Source organism: Nanorana parkeri, unplaced genomic scaffold, assembly GCF_000935625.1.
Source record: "Nanorana parkeri isolate BGI_ZX_2015 unplaced genomic scaffold, ASM93562v1 scaffold331, whole genome shotgun sequence".
Lineage (NCBI taxonomy): Eukaryota > Metazoa > Chordata > Amphibia > Anura > Dicroglossidae > Nanorana > Nanorana parkeri.
In genome coordinates, this window is record NW_017306599.1 from 1,375,354 (window position 1) to 1,398,781 (window position 23,428).

The 23,428-nt window shown below is 41.5% G+C and overlaps 1 protein-coding gene across 1 annotated transcript in view; it reads right to left on the reverse strand.

Annotated features, from left to right (window-relative positions):
* TMEM116 (transmembrane protein 116) overlaps nucleotides 1-22,497 on the reverse strand; it is a 32,190-nt gene extending 9,693 nt beyond the window's left edge. Inside the window, 6 exon segments of the mRNA XM_018558306.1 lie at nucleotides 2,340-2,389; nucleotides 3,587-3,679; nucleotides 10,160-10,288; nucleotides 12,246-12,309; nucleotides 15,741-15,787; nucleotides 22,489-22,497. Of these exon segments, the coding sequence (XP_018413808.1) occupies nucleotides 2,340-2,389; nucleotides 3,587-3,679; nucleotides 10,160-10,288; nucleotides 12,246-12,309; nucleotides 15,741-15,787; nucleotides 22,489-22,497 (392 nt within the window).
* Between the last annotated feature and the right edge of the window lie 931 nt (nucleotides 22,498-23,428).

Below are 23,428 nucleotides of genomic sequence, written 5' to 3' on the forward strand. Positions count from 1 at the left end.
ATCATTTGACAGTGATATTGCTATGTAGAGGGGGGGGGGGGGGGGGGGGGGATTTGACTTTAATGTCACTTTAAGCATATGGAGATGTTTCAGGGTTTTTATTGCAGTTTGTATGAACATTTTAAAATGTGTTATGTACAACTTGTAGTACGGAGCAGAATCATGCGTTTTTGGCCCCATAGACTTTTAAATGAGAGCGCCTAATAAAAAGTCTCATTAAAGTCTATAAAAATCGCATCATAGGCGTGATGATTAATGAAAAACTCACAGCCGTCTTGGATGATTCCTACGCTAAATTCAAAAAGATTTGTGGAGCTTGGATCACCTATAATAGTTCGTTCAACTTTGACCCAATCCATCTACAGATTTGATGGCTCCTCAAGAAGGAATATATGAGGTACCTACCTGACCTACAAAAAGTTATACCTAATTTATACTCTATCCCCCTCTCCTTAACTCAGCTCTACATATTGCTTACAACCTCCACTATGCTGTCCTACCCCATTTTCCACCTTGTTTTCGTTCATGTAGTCCATTACTATTGAGCTCAGACCTCCAGCATCAGACCAAAGTTGTTTGCCCTATTGGACTGCAATCCATGTTGACAACGGTCATACTTGGTTATTCCTCCCTAGCTATTGTGTTTTACCTTAACTAATCTCCATATCATTATCTGACTGTTTTGTTGTGCTACTCTGACTACTGTACCATCATAACTATATAAGTATGTTTCTTGTTTTGTTGTAATGTTTATTTAAAAACAATAAAACTTTTTTTGTGAAAAAGTCTATAAGGCTAAATCACAAGATTCTGTACTTTTTTGAGCTACATGCGACTGGCGACAAGAGACACAACGCTCAAGTGTGAACAGGGGCCATTGAAATCAATAGGATTGCTCTTGTTGAGTGGTGTTGTGCTTTAGGCTTGGTCTGCATAACTATTTGAACAATTCAAGTGTTAACCACATACAGTTATCAAAAATCGTACAGACATTTTACTGCATTCCTTTGTATTTGGTCATTTTGCATAAATGTTGAATGGGGGATGTGCAGATACCAAGTACCCTACTCGGTACAAGTACAAGTAAAGATACTTTTCCAGCTCCAGGACTAGACTAGAGAAAAATTCAAAAGTTAGGAGGCAGCTGCCATTTGTAAGGAGCATACGGAGCTCCTGGGATTTGTACATATCTATTTTAATGTATGATTTGTTTTATAAATATATATTAGAGATGCACCGATACCATTTTTTTCAGACCAAGTACTGATACTTGTCCAAGTACTTACAAGTACGAGTACTGATACATTTTTGTCTATTGTCATGTGACTGTTTTTCTGAAACAATACAGACTAATGATTTCAGGGCAGTGGTGGAGTGCCAGAGCCAGGTCCCAGCTGCAACAGCTGCAACCCTGGTAGTTCTCATGAAAATGCCAAGTATCGGCACTGGTATCTGAACATCCCTAATGTTTTGAAGCCCAACTCTGGGCTAAATAAAAAAAATAAAAAAAGAGAATAAACATCTTAACTGTAAGCTGTCCTCTGCAGTACTCTTGTTTCACCGCATGATGTCCTCAGTCTTCCCAGGTTGAATGACACCCAGTTAACTCAACTCAATAGACAAAGAGCATAATGTGAGTGCAGGGCGTCAAAGGCCTGCCCACTGAGGGAGTGTCACCACAGAGGCCTGCAATTCACTGTGTAATGTTGCAGAAATTGGTGCTGGCAGTATCAATTCAGCAGTGCTAATTGCATTACTGGGGACCACCCATCGACAGGAGAAGAGAAATGGGAGCATGGGTGTCACTGACTACCCAGAAGACTTGATAACATTTTTAAGGGGTTTAGGAAAGTTAAAAATGTTATAAACCCTTGTGGTGGGGCTACCCTCATACTGCAAGGGTTAAGTGCTTTTTTTTGCCTAGGGTCAAAAATAAAAAAGATATACTCACCCAATCATCCAATCTTGCACTTCGAGCGGTCCCTGGAGCCTCTCTTTCCCTCCACTGCACCGGTCTAAGGTCCGATAAATCATCAAGTTACATACACAATGTGTAGATGTGAGGACACTGCAGCGGAGGGGGCGAGGAGCAGGAGGGAGCACTGTCACAGGCAGTAGTCTGTAATTTGGTATTTCTGACCCTATACCAAAACAAGCACTTAACCCTTGCAGTTCAGGGGCAGCCCCCCCGAACTTTTCTTATTAGAAAAGAAGGTGTGAGCTCTAGGGGGCTGATGAGCATGTAGTTGGGCTTTAAGGCCTGTAGGTCTGTATCTTACTTTTAAACGTGACACAATAGTCATGATAGTCACAATAATAGTATGATTTCTTTTCTTTACCTGCACAGAACTGTAGCTATTCTTCCAAAGCGGGACTCTTTGTCTGACATCTACATGCGGACAAAGGAAAAGCATGACATTTTGTACTTTTACATTAAAACTCACCAGCAGACAGACATGGAATAACTAGTGTTGCCATTCCTCTGTTGCCTTATATGTTGTATCACTAAACACTTTTCCTGACCGTAACACTGAGAGAATAGTGTCATGTATGTGTACCATCCAGAATCTAGGTCTTGGACAGTTGCTTTGCATCAGTTACTCTGGGTTATGCTTTGAATAAACAAACAATAGTCAAAAGGAGTACAATTCATGTCAGCAGGGAACCAGGGAAATGCCTCCAGGGAAGGTGTCAGGTGAAAAGCAAAAATAGAAGCATTTAAGGTGAACTTACAGGACAAAAAGAACAAACTGAAAGCAGCTTCAAAATACAATTTCTTCCCTCAAGGCATGTCGTCAAATTTGGTCTTTAAATCATTGTCCTCTCTTGTACAAACTCATGCAATGTAAAGACTACAAAGTGCTTTGTTCAGTGATAGCAGTAAGTACTAATGTACAGTAAACAGTAAAGCTGACCATACATCAGTAGAATTCCATTTGTAAGCATTCATATAGGGCAGACTAATATCACACACAATATAATACAATATGCTTCTCTTCTGTATTGCCTCTCTGTGTACTGCCGTTGGTAAATATTCTTCTGTATAATAATTAAACCTTTTCATCAATTAGGGCTCTATGGTAATAAATAAAAAAGCAACTATATGACAACATTATCTCAAATGAAAAAATGTTCCAGTATTCATGCACATTATATTATGAACAGGCTATACTAACAGGGTTATTCACAAAAGGGTGAAGAGTTTGGAGAGGGCGGGAGAAGTGAACATTCTGGACAACATAGCTGAACTGGAAAGTGAACTGAGCTAGCTTGTTCACGTCTCCTGCCTTCTCCAAACTCTTCACCCTTTTCTGTTAGTCTTTATTCTTAATCACTGTTGGGCCAGTGGTTACCACCAGGAACCACTACTGTGGATCTCCATACTTGCTAGGAAATTTTATACCCGCCACTGCCATCTTCAAAATAATTAGAAACTAAATCTAACAATTCGTATTAGTAACAGTAACAATACTGCATTATTAGTGACATCCTGGAAAGGCAGTATTATTGCTACAAGCTTCTGGCATTTAATTTTATTATATATCTTTTCAATGATTTTAGATAAAAAAATTAGCCAATAACTGACCTTATATACCTCACTGTCCAGCCTTCTTTTCAGGCTACTGAAGGTTTGCCAAGTATAGTTTAATGTGTAGAAAAAGGTGGAAATATAGAACATCTGTAGAAAGGAAAAAGAAAGAAAAGTGTAAAAATGATAATCCTTTGAAAGAGTCACGCTAAGCTTATAATACGGTTATCAAAGGATGGAATAAACCAGTGAGTATTCTAGAAATAAATATAATAACAAAATGGAATAGAGATTTGGAATGCTGAAGAAGAAACAAACTTAAGCTGGACATAGACGGAATACGTTTAGGCTGCTTCTTGATGAACTGTCTGAAATTTTAGCCAATGGCCTTTTTCAATTGAATTATGTGGAAGAAGCCAGTCCCAAACATTTCAGCTAAACAGCACCTGGATCCAATCAGATGCAAGCATTGTCCGGGTAGTCAGCAGGTGAAGGAGCAGGAGAGGTGACACTGATTAATGCATTATTAATGTCTGCAAAGTCTTTTGTGTCAAAATATTGGAATTATTCTCATCGCAAAAAGAATGTTTGAACCATCTGAAACATTTGTCAGAATCTGAGAAAATATATGCTATCCAACACAAATAAAATTACCGTTTTTTGGTCTTTTAGGATCCAATCAGATACAATAAAACTTGCCTTCTCTCTTCTCTATCATTCCAGGAGTTTTTATGATTGTCAACTAACCAAGGCAGTGCTCTGCTTGTTATAGGGGAGCCTATCTACTAGGCTATCCCTGTACCTCTCTTTTCCTACTCTTTGATGTCCGTGTTTTCATATTGTCTGTCCATGTATAGGCAGCGGGCCCCGCACTTTGATCTAGCAGTGCTCGTTTCATGTTATCTCTTGCATTGGGGATAGACATAGTCCATTTATAGATCACCTCTGGTATTGTGGTCCTTCAATCTTTAGTATATCTTTGAACAATGTAACTATTGCCTTGGGTGTGGGACTACCTTTGCTGTAAGTCATTTTGTCTCCCCTTTTCTGTTGAAATGTATATATTTGTTTTGCACTTATCCTTCAGGCCCCGTTCACACCGGGGTGGTTCGGCTGAGCGGATCCGCCGACATGAACAATCCCATACATCGATATGGGGACCTTCCATGCGACAGCTCGGTCCGCGCAATCCAAACCACCCCCCGCCCGAACTGCTCCCTGACCCTTTTTTGCTGTGCTGATCAGTGTGGTTTCCATACAGCTTTCAATGACAGGTATAGGTTTCCATACAGCTTTCTGTTCAGCACGGTTTTGGGCGTTTTTTAATTGCGTTCCAGCGGTGAAACGCAATTAAAAACTCCCAAAACATCCCTTTTAAAATCAGCGCGGAAACCGCGCTAATATGCAACTGCCCTGGTGTGAATGGGGCCTCAAGTACATTTGTGGTCAGAGTCTGGACACGAGCATGCGTAATAACCTATGTACAGCGACCTGGGTGGGCATTGGCGCACGGGACAATATGCCTAAAATGGGACATACTCAAGAAAAGATGTACTGGAAAAGGGTATGGGTGGGAGCAGACAGGTGAGTGAGGAAACCGAGGGCGTATTGAAAGGCCAGCCTCCTCCCACAAATTCAGGCTAGCCAATAGCCAGCGTTCTTACATATCAATGTGATCATGTTGAAATAGAACAGTACTAAAAAATGCTAAATTTACAAGTGAACATACGTCATACCAAATAAAAAAAACCCACAAAGAAGTAATTGAACAGCTAGAAAAACAACTTGGTGACCCATCATGTCTCTGCTTCTGGGAGTCATGCCTGTGGCTATCAGATCTTCCAATGCCTTATGGGACTTGTAGTTCCACAACAGTTGGAGTGTGGAGGTTGCCTACCCCTGCAATAGTTCTAAAATACATACAGTTGTGAAGGAAAGAGGGACTAAAGGATAGGGGTTCAAAAAACGGACTGTCCATTCTAGAAAGGAACAATTTGAAGCTACACTTTTTACGCAGAGTTTTAATCTGGTTAGTTTTATTATTTCACTGATACAAGGCATTGGCATTGTCAAAATCCAATCACATTCGTATTCACTGAGTAACACGACATTCCTTTTCGCCCTGCTCCACACTTGCCTAGTCCAACACTTAAACAGAATTTTTATGTGAATAGCACTTCTTGCTTATAATTCCATTTATTTGAATTCCATTGTGTTCATTTCCGGTCCCCACTATGAATGTTTCCTTACATTATAATAATGGTAGACAGCACACATGGTGTTCAAGGTGTTTTCATACACACATTTCCTGGTTCTTTAGGTGTTTCTTTTATCCTTTTTCTTTATATTTATAGCAGCAGACGGCCCGAGACATCTCATGGTGCAAACATAATAAGAGTTTGTGAAATGACAATCAGTCCCTATTCCTTTATTTTTTTCTTTGTAGGTTTTCACTGTCATATTTTAAAACACAATAGTATGTATGTAATAACATGTTACAAAAATACAAGGTGCAAGTTTGTATTTTTGCTAACTGTCTACATGGTGGGTAGTTTACTGAGCTTAGTGAAGAGAATGTGAAGCTGTGTTTACTTCAATTATCCAATCAGGTGCTTGCAAAACCTTTTTTTTTATTTTCCTCACACATGAATGGTTATTCAAATTGACCATCACTAAGCTGAGTGACCACTCATTTTGTTAAGTGAAAAGCCCTAATTCTTCAGTAAATCAACCCCAGTGTAATTTAATGCTTCAGGGAACTATGGTATGTTGGCCTTCAGAGAGAGAGCCTATGATAGCAGCCTTGTGAGTAGGTTGTCAGTTTTGTGGAGCTGGACACCAGTTTCACTTCCCAGTCAGAGAAGAACTAGAACTGGTAGTAAGTCCTGGAGAGGCCAGGATTGTGTGGGAATGCTATCTATGTTAGTTTGATGCTGCAAACATATGGCAGCATCGAGGTTGGTAGTGAAAGCAAAGCTGTCGTTACACCAACACTTACACTGATATGTAGACAATGTGCTACTTTGTAATTGTTAACTTTTCACAAGGCAGGACATCAAAGACTAAGGGAACAATTTATAATGGGGAGCCGATATCACCATCTTCTGTCCACTACAGTGACGTGCGGTCAGGGTAGGCAGGTGAGGCAGAGCCTTACCTAGTATTATGAAGAAAAAAGGTGTCATTTTCAAGTCTGAAGCTGTCAGTTTTTTCTCCATTCAGAGCGGCTTGTTACAGGTTACACAGCAGGGAAAGCCTCCCCACTGTGTAACCTGTCATGGATGGAGCGCTGCCTGTTAGTTACAGGCGGCGCCGCATCTGGCCTTTGACAGGTAGTTAGGTTACACAGCAGCGGGCTTCCCCACTGCTTGTGTAACCTAACTTGGTAAGGCAAGATCTGTCACAGCCTCTACTCTGTGTTAGAGGTGTGAGCTCTGTGGATGGCTTGGACCAATGCCAAAGCGCCATTCGTCCAAGCTGTCCAATAAAAAAAAAGAAAACAAAAACCCAATGTGGCCATCGATCTCGATGCCTCGGCAGTGACAAGCAAGTGAGGGACAGGGAGGCCCCTCCCTGTCTCCTCCCTTCCTCCTCCCCACAGAGCTTGGTTACCGAGCTGGGGGCGGGGCTTCGGTGGGATGGGGCAGAGCTTCAGCAGGACGGGTTGGAGCTTCGGCAGGATGGGGGATGCCTCACCGAGCACAGAAGTCACGGCACGTCACTGGTCCACTATACACTTTAGCATTTTGCAGCCCATTTATAAAATGCAGGCTATGATGTAGAGCCTGTGCCATGTCATGCAATTCTCTCTGCTTATCACAGAAGAAAGAATTATGTGTTTTGTGGAGAGGCTCTTCCATGTGCATCTTTCTTTAAAGCTAGTTATGAATTAATGAGTGTGTTTGCCATTTGTTTCACCTGTTGGAATTGGTGTGGGGACACACCGGGGCCTTCAGCTGCCATTGTGATGTGCGGGGCTCCTTATGTGTCCCTAGGCCTTTAATGAGGTTGGGCTGCCTCTCCCCATCTTTTTATTGCTGTTGTTTTTCAAATGTATTCACTTCTTTGAATCCAGAAACCAGCTGAATGCTGGGCACATTTGTAGAGCACATTGCTGTACTTTATAAATGTGCCTTTTCTATTTTTTATGCAGCAATATGCCCACAGTAAGGCAATAGTGCCGATTTATAGATGGCGCTCTCAAGAATTATGAAAAATATGAAATATGTGGTGGCCATCAGTGATAACAATGTTATATAGAGACCAAGTTAAAAACATCTGCTAAACCTGGAATGGAAGTATGTCAACCATTGTAAAGTGAGAAAATGCTAAAGCTCCTATTTCTGTAACTAACCACCTTTAGAGAACTCCGGACAAATAAAATCTTAAGGCCTATCTTGGGGCTATCCTGAACTGGAAGAGTTAAGTGATGGTTTTGTCTAGGGAACTAAAATAAGAGAGTTATACTCACCGAACCGTGATCCCGGCTGACTCCTAGACCGGTCCCTTCAGCCTCGCTCCCCCTTGGCTCTGGCAGTTTAAGATCTAGTGAGTCATTACATCCTATACAGTGTACAGAATGTGAGGACGCCAAGGATAATTCCATCACTGAAGCAGAATATTTTGCCATCTGTGTCCCATTGGGGGGGATTTCCCTTCATTTACTGTCCAATAGATACATCAGGAAGTGATAGGAAATCCCTCAAAAGAGGGGGAAATCCCTAGTTGTCACTCAGGGCCACCAGAACAAGTGTTTCCATTGGAAGATTTCCCCTCTTTTCCTGTTCTGATGACAACTCAGAATGCATGATTTTCTTTCACTTTCTCTATTGGTGATTATGGTCAGCTGGACAAATAAAAGAGGATGAATCTCCATAATGAAGACACAGACAGTGTCGATTACCTCTCCTCTATGAACTATAAACTATGCATCTAGCACACATCTTCCAAGAAACTGGCTTACAAGGATTACTGACTTGCACTTGCCCTTTTCACAATTTCACAGCAGTTGAAGAGTTATTGTTTTTTGAAAAATGACAATGTAATATAACTATACACAGCAAGAGAAAAACTGGATTGTCCAGTATCTTGTGATCACTGACGACTGAGATACAGAACAAACACATTAGCTGAGACATACCACAACAAGCCTCGGATTGAACTTGTGGCCCTAATGTAATTGTCAATGTTTCTGTCTCCACACAAGAATAGACCTAGTCATCTGGAGGTGAGGAGGACCTCCTTAAATTTCACAAGGGCTACAATAACTTTCAGCTACAACAAACCTAATACTCATTCACTCAGGAAAAAACCATGGATATAAATAAAGACATTAAAAACAAAAGCTGCATGATATCTGTATGTCACAAGCCCATGGACAGATCACCCCACCTCAGGAGTAACAGCGCCTGCATAACACATAGGGCAAGGGTGAGTGTAAAGCTGGGAATACATGGTTAGAAATTCATTCGAATAAAATCACATCTGGAGCATTCCTGGGATTTCTAATAGTTAATGGGGTCAAATCCACAATCAATTTTGACCATAGTGACAAAAAAATTAAAAAGCGAAGAAGCAGAATGGAAATTTCTTTGTAAACAAACAAAATTCTAAGAGTAAATGTGTCTTTTATTCGAGAAACTCCATTCATTCCGAAATCAAATGTAAAGACAAACAAAATTTCGAATGACATTTGAATGTTCAGATGAGATTATCGTATGAACGTTTGTACAAAATTCTAACGGTGCGTACCCAACTTTAGAGTTAGAGTTATGCTTAGTGATGACTAACTAAAGTAAGGTATACACGGTTAGAATTTTGTACGAACATTCTACAGACGTTCATTCTCGACAAAAACAAAAGGCTTACTAATTATAAGATTGTTTAAAAGGTATCACAATGTTTAGAAATAAAACGTCTGATCAAGTGACGTAACCGAAAATAATTGTTTGCACAGGCACTTTACAACATCACCCAATTTTTTCCCTCAACGACGAACAAAAAAGGAGAAATACACTTTTGTTTTGTTTGTTCGAGAAAAAATTTCCATCATGCTCCTGCGAAAATTTTGATGCTTTCGTCTCTCTATTGCACCATACTAATTGATAGATATTCGAATGAACATCCACAAAACGACTTTTTTTTTTTGACATTCTAATCGTGTACCGGGACGTTTCTGCCGCGAGGCAAACAAGGCGTTTGCCTGGAGCGGCAGATTCGCAGAGAGCGGCACCCCGAGTGATACTCACGTGGATGGGATGACGCCAACTGAGAATAGCAGCTGATTGGTTGCCATGGGCAACTGTTCCAGCTTTTGTCTGCTCCAGTTTTGATAAATTCCCCTCTAAGACAGCTTGCGCTCTGTGTGAAGCAGCGGTCCGACTCTCTAGCGTGCTGGTAGCACAGGTTATTTGAAACAGTAAGTAAAAAATGTAACCTTATTTATTACTGTATATGCAGCCTGACTGCATTACAGTAATAGAAATGGAAACTTCAACTGGACTTCAACAGGACTGGACTTAAATCAAATAAAAATGATACAAATTATGTTTTAAAAACTTGGCATACTTATGGCCGATCTTTATAATGAAAATGGGTTCCTGGTATGTCAAACTTTAGTCCCGCACTCACCTGACCCAGTGCCTGCAGGTTATAGCATGTAGCACTCTGATGGCATGCTTTCCTATACAGAACAGCTCCAATGAGCCAACACGCTGCGAGGAGCAAATCGAAAAGGCTGAGTAAGAAGAGAGGTTGAACCTAAGAGTGAGAACAAATATTATTGCCTGTGAAACTTAAATACACACAATGCATGTATATAATATGTTTTTTATAATTACATAAATATGCAGTGAGCAAAGCATTACAGAGTTAATGGGGCTTTAAAAGAAGAATTCTGACCAAAACCTTTTAAATTTTGTCATTTTCATTCATAGATCTTCTGGCAGGTTTTTGGTAGTGGCTTGCTTAAATGTGCGTTAAATGGGTAGGGCCATTCTCAGAGAAGAGTTTTTGCACTTCAGCGCTGATATCATAGTCAAGGGAGATTCCTTCTCCACAATTCAGGACACCTTTAATTCACTCCTCGCAGGAGATGGGTACAACACATCCCAGTGCCACATTCTTAAAAGTACACATGAACCAGTCTTCTTCCCCTGTCATGGACCGGACCTAATTATGCCTCTTGTTTACCACTGCTCTATACCTTTCCAATCTGCAGCCAACCACTTATTATCCAATTCCTTGTAAAGCACCTCATAGTGGAAGACAATGGTTCCCTTCAAGAAGTCACCAAATCTGCCTCACTATAACTAGAACTGCTGGTTCTTCCTTTCAAAACTCAACAGTCTCTGAACTTTCTTTGTTTCCTTGCCCCCTTTTCTACAGTTGCCTGCATTATCTTATACAGGTTCTAGATATGATATGACTCAAGTTATGGAACTCTACACAGTTAGATTTGTCAAAAAACTCTTTTTACTGACAGGCCTCTTGAACTTAAAAATTCAAAGATCAACTTTGCATCAAAACTGGTGCCAATGGCAGGTACACTATTCCATTAGCTGCTCAGTCCAAAATTCAGGACCAGGAACCCTTCTTCCTAGTCTCAACTCTGTCAGGGAGGAATGCTCAAAAGCCCACAAAAAGAGCAAGGCCAATGATGCCATACCACCCTGGGAAGGAAGGGAGAGGGGGCACACGCAGTATGACATTTATATGGCAAATTCTCCTTCACATATAAGAGACCAAAAATAAGAACTCCTCACTTGCCAGGCCTTCTCTGTTCCCCTGCTGCTCAACCTGACTCAACTCCACTTGGCACATAACCTTCTTAACTGAGGAGAATCCATCAATCACAGAAGGAACAGACCACATAGGGAAATCATAAAGGATGGGTAACGACACCCCCTTAGTCATATTGATGGGACTTGGTTAAGGGGTGTGATCTAAGCTATGTTAGCTTTTCTGCCAAGCATGTCCCCTGTGTACTCTCTTCAGATGCCAAAAAAAACAACGTAAACATTACACAGGTGACCACACAGGCAGTAACAAAAAGGTTGAATTAATAAGTTCTACTGTTTCATCATTCTACTTTTCTGCTATTGCTGTTGGTGTCTTCACTGTAGAGAGTGAGGTGATTTCCCACTCACTTCCTGTGTGATAATTGAGGCAGGAAGTGAGCAGGTAATCACCCTAATGGGGTTAGAGACAGAAATAAAGCCCAATACAGGTACTAACCCAAACTAAAGAAAACCTGTTTAGGACTGAGCCTTGGATTTGTTGGTTATGAGTAAGGCATCATCCTGGTGGGCCTGAGACTCTACTGTCCTCTGAAAAGCAATCCACGGTGGATCACTTTGCAGAGGGCAGTGGTGCAGCAGCTGGCCGGCATTTAAGAGGCAATACTGCTGCCTCCTGAATGCAGGTTATTTTTTTAAATCCAATTGGGATTGTCTATTGAAGTAACATGTGGGTACACGGTTAACAAGCAGCACCGACGGTCAAACGCGACATGCTATATATTTTTTGCTGCACCACAACGCAAAGCATCGAGGCCCTGGCAATGCATATAGCACTGTGCTACCACAGTTCTGACATTGTAGCGGGTGGCTGAGGGGCTCACCACCCGTGTGACCACGGCCTAAAGGTCATGTGCGATGTAAGCTCTGCCTATTCCTATGTGAAGTAAAGATATTAGCCATGTTAACTAATTGCTTACCTCTGGTGATGTTACTACATTCTGGAACACAGCATAACCAATTATACAGCCAGGGCCTAAAATACTAAAAACAGAAGTTGTAAATATGTACCCTTTTTGCAGTATATAACATGTTCCTATGCATTGTGAATGCTATAATGTATATTCCTGGAACCTGAAAACACATAACATCTATAGCTCAGAGACCTGTTTCATCTACTATACCCATTCATTTTACATAACACATTTCAATGATTTTATCACTATGTGGAAATGTTTTAGAAGCGTTGCTTTAAACATTTGAAATACATATATATGTACATAAGGAGAGTTATGTTTGTTCATTTCATGCACATGCTCTACTTCCTGCTTTTCCGTTGTATACAGCGGTTGTGGTTTACTGCTCACACTTATGCATGGTGGTTTCAACTCCTCCCGTTACCATTTAATAGGGTGTGTCTATTTGCTTCTGGCTTGAACATACTCTCTGCATGGTAGTTTCCACTGCTCCAGTTACCATTTAATGGGGTATGTCTATTTCTGGCTTGGACATAATCTCTGAACCTTGACCTGTTTCTGTATGTTCAGCTCCCACTTTGTAATTCCTGACTTGTTTTTTCCTAGTCATTTTCTAGGGGATATGTTTCATTCTCTGTTCCTTTCCTGGCTACCTTGTGGTCTAGCTCAAGCGGTTGGGTTGGTTTTGCCTCGGTGTTGTTTCCCCGGTAACCTTCAGATCCAGTGCCTAGTGTCTGCCCTTACTCTTGAGTGGCTGTTTGTTTGCATTCCTGGTAGCCTTCTGTTCCACCACAAATTACTGGGTTGCTTCTGCCTCCATGTGGTTGCCTCTGGCAAACTTCTACTGCCTGCTTTTTGCTGCCACCTAAGTATATTCCTATTGGCCATCCTGTTTGTCTCAGTTGTTTCTCCAGCAATAGTCACAATCTGGGAGTACCACCGTCACAATGCCACCCTCTGCCATTTTAGTGAAGACTAGGTACTCTAATATCGTGTCCCTTTACAATGAGCCATTGCTAAATTCTGGGGACACAACCTTTAGTCTATGTTCCCTCAGTATGATTGTATGTTATAATTGTCTAGTCTGCTTGTTTACAGGATCCTGACCTCAGCTCCTGGCTGATGTCATATGGCATTTGTCCTTAGACTCTCTGTACATTGTCTGTTCAGCTTTTCAATATTGACTGTCTTATGCTTTTCCTTGATCCTGCAATGAGAACGTCCAATCCCCTAACCCCCTACCAGCAGTCTCCTGCTAATCATAATCCTGATAATCATAAGACATTGTCAATCATTAAGACGTAAACTAAACTTTGTCATGAAAAAACACAGACTTATGTTCATGAAAAACAATATGATAGTTCAGGTTTGGCTAGCTGCACTGTTATGTCATTTCAGCATCTATATTTAGTACTCAAGGAAAGTGACGGCGAGTCATGTGGTTGTTTCCTTCATTGTTACACACCCCGATGACATATGATGTATAACGATACCTGCAGGATCTAAAAAGCTATATGGCTTGCAAGGTAAACAGTCATAGCTGTGCATCGGTTGATACAGATTAAAGCAGTTGTATAACCTAAAATAAATTGTTGTCATTTTAATACCCAAAAATAAAACGTGCAGCTCTCTGGGGAACAGAGCTGAAAGCCTCGCCATTTCCTCTAATCCCCATCCTATGGGGTTTCTGTGGTGCCAGGTAACTTAAAATTAACCTTTAAATGTTACTTTATGCCAGGTGACTTAAGCAATGCTCTGGCACTGGTCACATGGTCTTTTCTGAAGGAGAAGATCACTATTCAGGCAGAGTCACTGACTGTCTAAATATAAAGAGACCCTGTCGCCAATAACAAACTTCCCATAAGATTATTAGGATTATTCAGTAAACGGTGAAGAGTTTGGAGAAGGCAGGAGAAGTGAACAATCTAAGGACAACATAGCTAATTTGGAAAAAGTCTCCAATTCAACTAACTTTTCAGTTCAGCTATGTTGTCCTAGATTGTTCACTTCTCCTATCTTCTCTAAACTCTTCACCCTTTTGTAAATAAGCCTGTATATGTTAATTTAATGTATTTTATGCATGTTATTGACCAATAAAGCCCTCCTTTGTGTAGACAAAACAAAGCCCTGAGATTGCTGATGGGTGCCAACATCTTGGATGTGATGGTAGCAGCCCCAGCAGACTCATTCAAGTGACACTCTAGTATTCCCCTTCACTCCTTCCTGACAGCTACATATGCAGGGAGGCGAGGCGACAGTGAAAATGATGGGTCAGCGCAGAGACACTCACAGAAGAAGAAAGAACTATGATAAAAGAGGAAGGGGTCAAGTTCACAGGCACTTTACAAGTGAATACAAATCATTTATGGAAAGGAAAAACACTACAAGTGAGAATTTAATATACTTATTTTTCTGTATTTTTGGTGACAAGGTGGTGACATGGCCTCTAAGTTTATCAGCCTCTCAGTCACTGAGCTTGTTAATGCATATATTTGTACTTAATTATTGTCTTTCTGATACATAGAAAGTAAAAAAATATTGGAAAATTTTTAATTTTAAGTGAAATGTTTGCTTGAAAAAAAATCACTGGTGTAACGACACAGTTATTGGTAAATCAGTAGGACCTTAGCCAAAATTGTAAAATGCTATAGGTAGCTAATAATCAAATTAAAGCAGAACTCCAGGAAGGATTGTTTATGGATACTTACATTTGCCCAGCTTGGCTCAGTGTAAGTGTCCACATATGATATCTGAAGGGCTGAAAATCACTGTAGTAGCTTGCGATACATACAATGTTAGCTGGCCCCTTCTGAGTGCTGCTCCAGTGGCTTCCCTTTGCCCACAGCACCGCCGTTATTCAAAGAACGCCTTGTATGTTTTCAATATACAGTATATAAGGCATTCTCTGATTGGATGAGGTGGAGAGGAGGGGTGGATGTTTGTCCCAAAAATTAAAAAAGTAAAACTATAACAATAAATTAATAGGCCCATAACTGAAATGTGAAAGTGACTCTGAAACGTAACTGTTTAAAGAAAACCTGTCACACGTTGTATAAAGCGAGATCCTAATGTGTACAACAGACTGCAACCAATGCAGATGCCATTCTGTGACTGTCAGGTCATTAGCAGTAGAAATCAGTTGCTTTGATGGATCACAGTGCTTTTCTGAGCTTGGTCACTGCAGATAATTACATAAAATGGCACGCCCAGAGGAAAGTTTGTTCTACATTTGGCATTAATCTAGGCAATGACAGACTCTGAGGAAACGCTCTATGTACTCTAATTAGTGTATTGCTGTGTGTCCAAGTAGGCGGTGACAGATGTCCTTCAAATGTCAGGTGATTTTAATAAAAAAGCAGGAAAAAGTCCTAGAGTGGAGTGTTTTATATTTTGTGGAGCAGATCATGTTGAGGTTATGTAACCTCTGACCAAAGGTGTGGCTTAAAGCAGCAATGGTTGTGCCCAAGTAATGACAGTCCAGCTAACTGGTTCTCATACCTTAGTGTAGCTGTAATCACTTGTATCCACTTGATTGCAGCATAAACCTGTGAAAAGAGCACATAAAATGACAGTTATACAAGAAATACAACACTATGCCATGATAGATTTGTTTTAAAAACCAGTGATTGGCTATATACTGTGTCTTGTAAACATGTACAAGCTTGTGACATAATAATACAGCAACCTCTAAAGAAAATAATACTTTATTAATTACATGTTTCAGTTATATTGTTTCTTTAGTAATCAAATTAGGTCAGGGTCATTTATTCCCTGAATAAACTGCGTAGTTCCGAACTTCCCATGTTTCAGTACATAAAGGGCAACCCTAGCACATGAGTGTTTCTACCTATTCTTTGTATACCTGGTTCAGATTCCCAACAGTTGACCTTAAAATACACATGCACTGAAAGTAATTAAGCTGAGGTTTCCACTGGGTGGTGGCGGGGAAAGTAGGAAATTCCTATCCCAGTTCCACAATACAGTGCTCAGTTCCTGAGCAACTTATCACTAGAACTTATCACTAGGTTTGAACACTGTCACAATGGGGTGTGCCAATGCTTTAGAAAGGTGTTATTTGCATAGAAAAGTCTTTGAGCTCTAGGGAGCTGCCATATAGACAATCCTCTTCTTTGCTCCCTTTTGACCTCTTTAATATGCCAGTAAATGTGTTTTATTTTGTTCTGTTTGATAAGTGCAAAAAAAAAAATACCTGCTAAGCATGTCAGCAATCTTGTGAGCTGGTAACTGCTTGTGCTCTCTACCTCTGCTTCACCGTTATCAATTATCATTGTTCTCAATTCTCCCTGAGGACCACAGAAAACCTCCCCCACTATATTATTGAGGGAGGGAAGTGTTCTGTAGTCCTAAGGCACTTCTTGTCCTGGGGTGACAATGTTGATCCTCCATGAATACAGTCCAGTGAGTGAGCATTGTCACCCTAGGATTGGTTTACCTGCCTACTGGCAGAATCGCCAGTTGAGAATAAAGCAATAAGCCATGTTCTTGGGTTGAGATACAATTTAAGGCTCAATAGACCCTCTACACAGCATTATTACCAAGCCAAATGCTGAGAAGGTCCCACTGCCTGAGCTAAACCCAGCTAGAAGATGATGGAGCTCAGGGACTGTATCGGCTCCAATAGACATGAACTCTTCTTGTAAAATAGGAACACCATTGGATAGTTATGAAAAGAGTAAGGCAGAGGCAAGACAGAGCTGAATACAAACCAAAAAACTTTGTATGAGTATATTTTTCCTCCAACATTGCAGGAGTAACCTCACTTAAATTGGATCATCAACAACATAATGTCATTGCTAATTACATTTGCTGTTTATGATTCCAAACGGAGATGTATATACAGAACGAGTCTGTTATTTTTGCTATTCTATACAACAGCTGTGTGAGCATGAAAAGTGCATTTAGTTAACAATTAATCTAAGAAGGATAACATATATTTAAATCATGTTGCCATCTATAAATTTGTTTACTGCAAAGTCAACAAGGAATATCTCTAGATACTCTCAATTACAGTTACTTATTAAGATTACTTGGCATGTGAAAACCAGTCAGACTAGTGCTGTTCAGCCTTTCGCTACTAAAACGGATATATAAATAAATAAATATGTATTATTCTAAGGAGACCAAAGAGCAACCTTTTTTCAAGAGGCAGTTCTGGCATTAGAAATCGTACAAACCATTTTTAGCAGACGAAACCATAAAGCTGACATTCCTGACAACACACAGCTTGAATTTTGGTGGATTCCTGCTGAATCAAATTTCAAGCCGTAGGAGGCCCTGTCCGCACCACACCGATCCACGGAAGTTGATTGAAAAATTAGAGCAGCCGGGTGGAAAAATTTTCAGCTGAACAATGACTACATATAATCAGATTATAGATTAAGCCATTGTTCGGGTATTCGGACAGCCGGGGTGCCAGCTGTTTCAATATAATAGCCAGCACTGAAGATGCCTCCATCAAAGCTGTTTAGACTGACTTCTCTCATTCACCCTGCAGCTAAGTAACCGTGTATTGGTAGTTTAACTTCATGAAATACACAGAAGTCATGACATTATGGCCAGGTGGATGCAAGTTTCCAAATGTGGCACTAATACAGTACTCTCTGACTCCAGGGATAGAAATTGTACCCTGAACTGAATGACACACCAGCGATAGTATCTGTCATGCCCAGTCTATAGAAATATGGACTGTAGATTCTAGGTGCATGTGATGGTACCTATGGTACTTCAGTCCTCTCTATTTTGATATGACTGCCCAGTGGGCTGGCAGCCAACTCACACAAACGGCCAAAGCTTTGCACGTTTAGACTGCAAAGGGGACAGTACAGACAAATGTCTGTTGACTAAATGTCCTTAACAAAGCTGTGATTATATGATTCCATCAACCATAAGTATTTGCACGCAGTTCTGAATTCAGTTATAATCTTCATTTATTCAAGGCTAAACTCCGGACTGCAAAAAAAAACCCTTGCAGTGCCCCCTCCCCACAGGTTAAATGTTTGTTAAGTGTTCGCCTAGGGTTAGAGATATAAGGACTAATAATTACCTTATACTCTGCTCCTGTAGACTACCTCCATCTCTGCAAGCAGTCCAACCAAGCCTCCTCTCTAAGGCACTCCATGGTCACACACTTGTCTCCTCTGCATACTATGCAGAATTAATAGTCCTGCATTGTCCAGCGGCAAGAAAAACGTCACAACCCAGAGCATCAGAGAGAAGAGGAGAGCTCCAGAGCCTGCTGGGAGCAGGGGTTAAAGGAGAACTATAAGGCAAGTGATTTCCACTCATCCTCATAGTTAGAGCCGATGTGTGACAAAGAAGCTGTCACAGGTCGGCTCTATTGATCAGGAAGTGAGCGAACACATACTGTCGCTCGCTCACTTTCCGACCATCTCCCTGCAGTGAGTGGTGACTGTTAGTCACCGCTCCCCGCAGGCATTCCCCCCTCCCCTCTCCGATCCTCCAGCTCTGAGCGGAGGAACGGACGGGGGAGGGGGCGGGCACAGCTGGCTCTGCCTCTAGAAAGGCAGAGCCAGCTGTCACTCACGCAGCTGGATGGATCACGGCAGTATTGTCGGGATCTGTCCTGGCTGCCGCACTCTCAGTATATTGCGGGCAATAGCTCACGATATACTGAGCTTTGGGGCACGGGAGGACGCTAGTATATGTCCTCCCATGACCCTAAAGAGAACTATGGGGAAAAACACTTACCCCAGAGTTCTCTTTTAAGGTAAGTAATACAGCCTCTTCATCTCACCACTAGAACTAACAAGTATTTAACCCCTGTAGTGTGGGGAAAGGGGGGACAGTACAACGATATCAGCTGTAAAAGTATCTAAAGAAAGATGTGCTCTTGTAGCCCATACTAGCCACTTAGACACTCTTTTTGTCTCCAATGCAGAGAAATAAAAGGGAGACAGTGAATATTTTGTGCAGTTCCTACTGGACAATTCTTTCCTCAGACACTCTCATGTATGACCTAGGTGTTAATCACTGCTGTCATTCTGACACCTACACGTGCTACACAAATAATTTCACACAAAAAAGTACCCTGAGGCTTAGAAGAAGTTAAGTAGTACACTCATAAAACCTAACTGACAAATCGTAAATATTTTGCCAATAAATAACATCTCTAAAAAGAGTCTTGTGAGTCCGGTAATAGCTATACCTGTCACTGCAATCCCAAGTAATTGAAAGGAGAGTCAAGTGCACTAATTGCAGCCCCCTTATAACTTCCAAATCATCCACAACCACAGCAAATGTGCATTACATTCACCACCACCAAATGAAGCAAGTGATACCCAAATGGTTTAATTACACGGGTCATCTGTGAATGCCCATAGCCTCATTTGGGGGGATTGCCCTCTTTTGGGACCAAGCCCCTCTCTCCCTCTTTTCTCCTCAGTCATCTCTCTTGTTGCTCAGATGTACACATATCTATGAAAAGGCTCTATTTAAATACTAAAATAAAACCTTCATCCTATCTCTTAATTATCTTATTTACTTTTGTAAACAAACTGAATAATAGAAAAGTAATGGTGAAAAAAAGTAAATTCTGTTTTTTTTAATGGTCCTTATAATTAGGGGGCTGGCCCATTGCCTAAATCCATTGTTCTGGAAGGTGTCCCTCTTTCTCATCTCAGTTGGTAGGTGTAACTTTAAAGTAAACCTGTCACAAACCTAACAATTAAAACAGAGCACGCAATAAAAAGGTTCCTAGGCACAGGTTAACTTTAGGGTCCATTCAGTCTGCTCAGGTTCAATTTGTTGCTTTACACATGAATGTTAATGTGCTGTTGTTCTGTTTTTTTGTGCATTAACATACTGGGGGAATTTATCAAAACTGGAGCAGTTGCCCATGGCAGGATTGTTTACATCCTGCACCTCAAGTGCCTGCAAAATAGAGCCCCATACACTTGTCTGGGGATCATCTACCATGTCTCTTCCCGGGCCAGGAGGTGAGCCCCATAGACCTCTATGGGAATCTACTGTGCAGGCTAAGCCAGGACAGTGGAGATTTGCAGCATGGGATGTCAACAACACAGGAGACCACCGGTGTCAGATCTCTGTAAATATACATCTGTGGAGGGGGAGATCTGTTAGACCGGTGGAGGGGAGGCAAAAAGAATAATTGCACTTTGTCTAAAACAGCACTTATTTGATAAAGGACGAGTCAGGTGTACATACACATTTAGAATACCCAATAGAAACATTTCAGGAGTAGAAGAAGCAGGGAAGTCCACTTCTGTCATCCAATCACATGCAAGCATAAGTTGTCTTTTTAATTTTTCTTGCACATGACTGAATATATTAAGTGAACACAGTTTCATCATATCCACTAAGCTAGGTGAACATTCACTTTGTAAAGTAAACATTCGGATTTCCTTTATTAAATCAATTTCACTAGGTATGCAGTATAAAAGTGAGGTACTTTTCATTAAACACTCACAAAACTCACACACAAGTGTTTGTGCTGTGAAGGGTGACATTTCAGTTGATCCCTGGCATAGGCAGTGTAAGGCACACCCTGGGTGCTTATCTTTTCCTTGCTGGTCTTCAATACAACATGGGCTATAGATGTCAGCAGACGAGAAACACGTGCAACACAACTTGTTTTGGCAGCAGCTTGTTTCAAACCCACAATAGAAAACTTTCATTATTCCCAGTTATATAATGAATTCTTATTATTTTTATGCTCCTGCTGACCATGAATGCAAGAGTTTTCAGGCCCGTTCACACCAGATGCATTGGGCTGTGCTGGGTAATCTTCTCCAATGCAGTCCCAACGCATAAGCAAAGCAATTTGCCCTGCATCCTCTGACGTCGATTCACACCACAGTAGGACATGCAGTGCTTTTTTCAGCACAGAGTCTTGTAACCCACTACACCACACTGCAACGAGTGCATACAATCTTACTTTCTGACAATTCAATTAAAAAAAATAAACAGTAGCTGTAATTGACGCATTGCACCACTTGCCCCAGCCACAGCGTGGTAGCACGCTTCTGGTGTGAGCAGGCCCTTTTCTCAAAAATAAGACCCTAGTAACCTGCTCTGCCAACCCCTCTCTGCAATCTTTTCACTGGCTTCCATTTAGCCAAAGAATACAATTCTAAATATTAACAACCACTTACAAAGCCATCCACAACTCTGCCCCCCAGCTACATCTCCAACTTTGTTTTAAAGTATCACCCTAACCATCCAAAAACCTCCTGCTTTCCAGCTCCCTCGTCAACTCCTCCCATGCTCACCTCCAGGACTTCTCTAGAGTCTCTCCCATCCCATGGAACTCCCTACCCAACTCAAATCGCCTACTCTGATCCCTAAAAAAACTCATCACTTCAGGGAAGCCTATCCCACCCCAACTAACCACTGAACTATCACGTTCTCACACAATTCATCCACCACACAGCTACCTCCACATGTATCACTTGCCCCTCCCTTTTAGATTGTAAGCTCTCAGGGGCAGAGCCCTCCTTACCATCTTTTCTTGATTTGTATTCTAACTGTAATGTCTCCCTTTATATTGGAAAGCGCTGTACAAACTGTTGCCGCTGTATAAATCCTGTATAATATTAATAATGTCACTGTAATATAAACAGCCACAAAAAAACAAAATACGAAAGTAAAACAATATAAACAATGTCAGCGTCACATAACTAAAACAATGGAAGCCATGTTATTGTTATATGACAAGTAAAGACAATGAGAAACATTCTGAAGGCAAATAAAATCAAACAGCCTCAGCAAATAGGATGGAAAATGTAAGACAACTGTGGCTGTAATTATAGAAGACAACTCCCGCTAGAACAAATAGTCTCGGCTGATTCATGAAAACTGGAGGAAAGAACATAAGCAAAAAATCGATGATTCAACCAATCAGTATTCTTCTGTTAGTTTGGCAGAAAATGAAAGGTGAAATCGGATTGGTTGTTACGACAGCAAAGTTCATTTTGTGCTCATTTTCTTTCCTCTAGTTGTTACGAAGTGGCCTCTTTTTCCAGCAGCGTGTCCCTAATCTCTAAAAACTTCTGTAGCACGTCTGCAGTCTCTGAGCGTCTGCCCACAGTCACTATCTACAGTCTCTGAACGTCTCCTGACACATGCCCCAAGTCACCGTCTGCAGTCTCTGAGCGTCTCCTGACGCATACCTTCCGTCACCATCTACAGTCTCTGAATGTCTCACGATGCATGCTCGCAGTCACCATCTGCAGCCTCTGAACCTCACCTGACGCATGCCCGCAGTCACCATCTAAGTCTCTGAAAGTCTCCTGACACATGCCCGCAGTCACTATCTACAGTCTCTGAATGTCTCCCAACACATGCCCCAAGTCACCGTCTGCAGTCTCTGAGTGTCTCCTGACGCATACCTTCCGTCACCATCTACAGTCTCTGAATGTCTCACGATGCATGCTCGCAGCCACCATCTGCAGCCTCTGAACCTCTCCTGATGTATGTCCGCAGTCACCATCTACATTCTCTGAATGTTTCCCGACGCATGCTCGCAGTCACCATCTGCAGTCTCTGAACATCTCCTGACGCATGCCCACAGTCACCATCTACAGTCTCTGAACATCTCCTGATGTATGTCCGCAGTCACCATCTACAGTCTCTGAACATCTCCTGACGCATGCCCACAGTCACCGTCTACAGTCTCTGAACATCTCCTGATGTATGTCCGCAGTCACCATCTACATTCTCTGAATGTTTCCCGACGCATGCTCGCAGTCACCATCTGCAGTCTCTGAACATCTCCTGACGCATGCCCACAGTCACCATTATGTCCGCAGTCACCATCTACATTCTCTGAATGTTTCCCGACGCATGCTCGCAGTCACCATCTGCAGTCTCTGAACATCTCCTGACGCATGCCCACAGTCACCATCTACAGTCTCTGAACATCTCCTGATGTATGTCCGCAGTCACCATCTACAGTCTCTGAACATCTCCTGACGCATGCCCACAGTCACCGTCTACAGTCTCTGAACATCTCCTGATGTATGTCCGCAGTCACCATCTACAGTCTCTGAATGTCTCCCAATGCATGCCCGCAGTCACTATCTACAGTCTCTGAACGTCTCCTGATGCATGTCCGCAGTCACCATCTACAGTCTCTGAATGCCCCCTGACACATGCCCGCAGTTACCATCTACAGTCTCTGAACATCT